We start from the raw sequence: 5,190 nt of genomic DNA, 5'->3' as shown, positions 1-5,190 counted from the left end.
TAGCCAAAAAAAAAGCTAGAACGTTGCTAAAATACTAGCTTAACTTAGAATTAGCCCAAAAAATCTCACTAATGGCTAAATTATTGAAAAATGTTAGCATATTGCTAAAAAAACTAGCTTAACTTCAGAATTAGCCCAAAAATCTCACTAAATGCTAATTTATTGAAAAATGCTAAAAAGCTAGCTTAACTTATAATTAGTCCAAAGACCTCACAAAATAATAAATTATCGCAAAATGTGAGCATATTGATAAAAACTAGCTTAACTTCGGAATTAGCCCAAAAATCTCACTAAATGATAAATTATCCAAAAATGTTAGCATATTGCTAAAAACTAGCTTAACTTTGAAATTAGCCCAAAAATCTCACTAAATGCTAAATTATTGAAAAATGCTAAAAAGCTAGCTTAACTTAGAGTTAGCCCAAAGACCTCACTAAATGCTAAATTATCCAAAAATGTTAGCATATTGCTAAAAAACTAGCTTAACTGTGGAATTAGCCTAAAAAAAACCCTCAATAAATGCTAAATTAGACAAAAACGCTAACACATTGCTAAAAAACTAGCTTAACTTAAAATTAGCCCAAAGACCTCACAAAATGATAATTTATCTCAAAATGTTAGCATATTGCTAAAAAAAAACTAGCTTAACTTTGAAATTAGCCCAAAAACCTCACTAAATACTAAGTTAGTAAAAAAGGTAACACATTGCTAAAAAAAACTAGCTTAACTTAGCCTGAAAACCTCACAAAATGATAAATTATCCAAAAATGTTAGCATATTGCTAAAAAACTAGCTTAACTCAGAATTATCTAAAATACCTTACTTAATGCTAAATTATCCAAAAATGTTAGCATATTGCTAAAAACTACCTTAACTTTGAAATTAGCTTGAAAACCTCACAAAAAGATAAATTATCCAAAAATGTTAGCATATTGCTAAAAACTAGCTTAACTTTGAAATTAACCAAAAAACCTCACAAAATGATAAATTATCCAAAAATGTTAGCATATTGCTAAAAACTAGCTTAACTTTTAAATTAGCCCAAAAACCTCACTAAATGCTAAATTATCCAAAAATGTTAGCATATTGCTAGAAAACTAGCTTAACTTTGGAATTAGCCCAAAAAAATCTCACTAAATACTAAATTAGTCAAAAAAAGCTAACACATTGCTAAAAAGCTAGCTTAACTTTGGAATTAGCCCAAAGACCTCACAAAATGATAAATTATCCAAAATGTTAGCATATTGCTAAAAACTAGCTTAACTTTGAAATTAGATTGAAAACCTCAGTAAATGCTAAATTATCCAAAAACGTTAGCATATTGCTAAAAAACTAGCTTAACTCAGAATTATCTAAAATACCTGCTAAATTATCCAAAAACGTTAGCATATTGCTAAAAAACTAGCTTAACTGTGGAATTAGCCTAAAAAAAACCCTCAATAAATGCTAAATTAGCCAAAAAAGCTAACACATTGCTAAAAAACTAGCTTAACTTAAAATTAGCCCAAAGACCTCACAAAATTATAATTTATCTCAAAATGTTACCATATTGCTAAAAAAAACTAGCTTAACCTTGAAATTAGCCCAAAAACCTCACTAAATACTAAGTTAGTAAAAAAGGTAACACATTGCTAAAAAAAACTAGCTTAACTTTGAAATTAGCCAAAAAACCTCACAAAATGCTAAATTATCCAAAAATGTTAGCATATTGCTAAAAACTAGCTTAACTTTGAAATTAGCTCGAAAACCTCACAAAATGCTAAATTATCCAAAAATGTTAGCATATTGCTAAAAACTAGCTTAACTTTGAAATTAGCTTGAAAACCTCACAAAATGCTAAATTATCCAAAAATGTTAGCATATTGCTAAAAACTAGCTTAACTTCGAATTAGTATCAAAATTCCTCACTAAATACTAAATTAGCCAAAAACGCTAACACATTGCTAAAAAACTAGCTTGACTTTGGAGTTAGCCCAAAGACCTCACAAAATGATAAATTATCCCAAAATGTTAGCATATTGCTAAAAACTAGCTTAACTATGAAATTAGCTTGAAAACCTCACAAAATTATAAAATAACCAAAGACGTTAGCATATTGCTAAAAACTATCTTAACTCAGAATGATCTAAAATACCTGCTAAATTATCCAAAAACGTTAGCATGTTACTAAACTGTTAGCTAAACTCAGACGTAGCCTTGAGAACCTCAGTAGCGTTGACGTCTGTATCGAGCTGAACGTTCTGATACCGATACTGTAACTCAGATGACATGTCGGAGCGTTTCCGTTCTCACCATGTGTCTCCTCAGGATGGTCTGGCTCTTCATGTACTTCAGGCAGAACTCGCACACGTACAGGCGGCCGAGGCGCGCGTACTCCTCGGGATACGGCGAGTGGTACCAGGTGTCCAGCTCGTAGCGGCCGAACACGATGGTCTTGATCATGTTGTTCCCTTCCGTGATCTGACCCTGAATGCGAAGCTTTTCCTGTGGAAGTCACAGCTGATGTCAGCAGACGAGTTCGTTTAACCAGCTGAGGTGACCAACCGCCGGGTAGTACCAGGTCTTCCGACGCCCGAGCCTGCGCCTTCCGGAAAAGCTCCAGGTCGTATTCACTGGTGATGTTCTCCAGCAGAGGTTCTCGGGTGTTCCCGTGTGTCTGCCGATGCTCCTGTGGATCAGATTCCATCGTTTGCTCATTTTAAACTATAAAAACACACAGAAAGTGTCGATGTTGTACCATGTGCTTTTCTTTCTGTTCCTTCTGCTGTCCGGCGTTTCTTCCTTTCCTCATTTCCGCCACATGTTCCTTGTATTTGCTCTGTTTTGGTGTTGGAGTCTGCAGAATAACACAAACACATATAAACAATTATAAGTACTACTGTTGCTTTTATTTCGCGGTTCACCTTTTGTACATTTTTTGTGTTAAATTTTTTAAATCTGCATAAATCTTCAATATTTTTGTTCTCATTCAGTAATTATTCTAAGGTTTTAGCCATTAAACTAGGAAAACAAAGTGTGATAGTGTTAATATTTGCTTAAAAAAGTGTATAAAGTGAGTATTAATGGAGTTTACACCCTTAAAACATGTATAATTATGGTAAAAAACAAGAATAACGACTTAATAAAACTTCATAAACTTCATGGATATAAACTCGTACCTGGTGACGAGTTGCGTGGCGTGAACTGTTGTCTTCTTGCGTCTTTGCTTCCTCCTCTTGTTTCTCCCGACTGATGGCTTTTACCTTCCAATTTAAATAACAATATTGCTACATTATTATGATATTAATCTAATTCTGCACCACAATGCTGCATCAGCTTTTAAGAAAATGGTGAATTTTTGGAGTAATCAGAGGATTCAAAATAGTTTCTTTTGTCAGAATTAAGCAACAATCTGACCTGAAGAGAGATAATATTATTATTTTAGGTCCCAAATCCGATCAGAGTTATTTTTTTTTTAATATAATTTATATTTTATGTCAACTTTAAAGTTAGTCCACGTGTTTTTTTTGTTTTCCCTCTTCCTCCAAATATTTTTACGTTTTTTTTTTCTTTTGGTTTAAAGAAAAAAAAAGAACCAATTTGATTGTTCACCTTCTTCTATAATTTAACTCTAAAACAGATCACTACTACTAGTGCTGCTATAAGCTAGTAAAAATAGGTGATAATTAGTCATGTTTGTTGACGTTTGTATTTGATGTGTTTCGAATCTCCATCAAAATTCTTCAAATTTAAAAATGTCTTGTACCACAAATATGAATGTAACCATTTATTAGTTTTGGTTATTTTTTTTAACACTTATTCCAAAACCTTGCACTTTGTGGACGGTCCCTCAGCAGCCATCTTTCTATTTAATTCTCATAAAAGATATATATTATAATATATATATATATATATATATATATATATATATAACGCTCAGGAGCAAAGAAACTCTGGGGGGTCTGGATTAGGCTGGGTTAAAAAAAAAAAAATCGATTTACGTTTAATAGATCAATAATCGATTCACAAAAGATATAAATCAATTTAAAACACAAAGCTAAAGTCCACTAGCTTAATGCTAACGTTCAATAGAATTTCCCATAGGTCGGCTAATGCTAACGCACCAAAAAAATACATAGCTTTACGACAATAAAACATTGTGATCCATTCATGATACGCAGCTTTCTAGTTTACGAGTATCAATAATTTGAAATATATGAGAGCAAAACCAAAAATGAGATCCCCGACTGGGATTTAATCGAGCCTGAAAGGATGCGATTGAGACCGTTATGATCAGATCGACACATTTCTAGTCTTAGATTTCACAAAAATGTACAAAAATCTCAGGAATCTGGGTGAATTTGTTGATTAAAAAACAGTTTCCAACAAGTAATCTCTGTTATACTTGAGCTGCATTAACTATAATTAACTTTAAGATTGTTTGGGTTGCAGTTTTTGTGAGTCCGACCTCACAAACATTCATGAAAGACAATAAAACGTGGTTAGACAGGATCAGGATTGTTGTTTTCCTCACCTTGCACTCGTCTGCAGACAGATTGTGATAAAGAGGACACCCTGATACCGCAAAATGGCGTTCGTGTTTCCCTGTTAAATGACCTAGACACACAAAACGAGTTAATGTAGAGAACATGTAAATCCCCCGAAAAGAAGATCCAAGTTTTACCCAGTGAGTTACACCCCGGGGTGGGACACTTCATGTTGAAGTTGTAGGTCTCGTGACAGCGGCGGCGTTTGGGTCGATGGGAGAGGTCTTTATCTGAATCCCTGCCGGCCTGGTCTTTGGTATGGCTCTCGTCGTGAGAGGCGTTGGGGCTGGAGATGTCCAGCTCGGATTCAGATGAGGGGGCGTTTCCCGTGGGGGTCAGCGGTGGAGATTCGTCGTGCTCGGCGGCTCGCTTCAGGTCTGGGGTATCTGGTGGAAAAGATTTGATCTTTTTAGAAAAATGGCTCGTCTGACTGCATCGTATAGATTTGTTGAGCTGCGCTGACGAACCCTGAGAGCTTTGACTGAGGCGAGTGGAGGCTCTGGTGAGGCGCTGGCGTTTCGGCATGTTCCCGTCGCTCTCTGAACTGTGGGTCTGTTCTCTTTCAGCAGAAGAGTCCGAATCTTCAGTCCCATCGGAGACACTGCCGGCCATGGCTCTCTATCAAAATAAAATAATAATTCATCAACTGGTTGGTTTATTTCAA

General features: G+C 35.0%; 1 protein-coding gene across 2 annotated transcripts in view; it reads right to left on the bottom strand.

Moving 5' to 3' along the window:
• The window catches only part of kat7b (K(lysine) acetyltransferase 7b), an 11,602-nt gene that overhangs the window by 5,554 nt on the left and 858 nt on the right, over window positions 1-5,190 (bottom strand). Inside the window, exons 2-8 of one of the 2 annotated variants that reach the window (XM_024285447.2) lie at window positions 4,994-5,144; window positions 4,664-4,912; window positions 4,514-4,596; window positions 3,159-3,242; window positions 2,738-2,836; window positions 2,558-2,668; window positions 2,293-2,484 (exon numbers count right to left, since the gene is read on the bottom strand). In XM_024285447.2, the coding sequence (XP_024141215.1) occupies window positions 2,293-2,484; window positions 2,558-2,668; window positions 2,738-2,836; window positions 3,159-3,242; window positions 4,514-4,596; window positions 4,664-4,912; window positions 4,994-5,144 (969 nt within the window). Of the gene's footprint in view, window positions 1-2,292; window positions 2,485-2,557; window positions 2,669-2,737; window positions 2,837-3,158; window positions 3,243-4,513; window positions 4,597-4,663; window positions 5,145-5,190 lie in introns of both variants that reach the window. The other variant, XM_036217148.1, reaches the window with a different exon arrangement.

This window comes from Oryzias melastigma, linkage group LG19, assembly GCF_002922805.2.
Source record: "Oryzias melastigma strain HK-1 linkage group LG19, ASM292280v2, whole genome shotgun sequence".
In the NCBI taxonomy this organism is placed as follows: Eukaryota; Metazoa; Chordata; class Actinopteri; order Beloniformes; family Adrianichthyidae; genus Oryzias; species Oryzias melastigma.
Note: the sequence above shows the minus strand (reverse complement) of the source record. Positions and strands in the feature narration are given on the sequence as shown.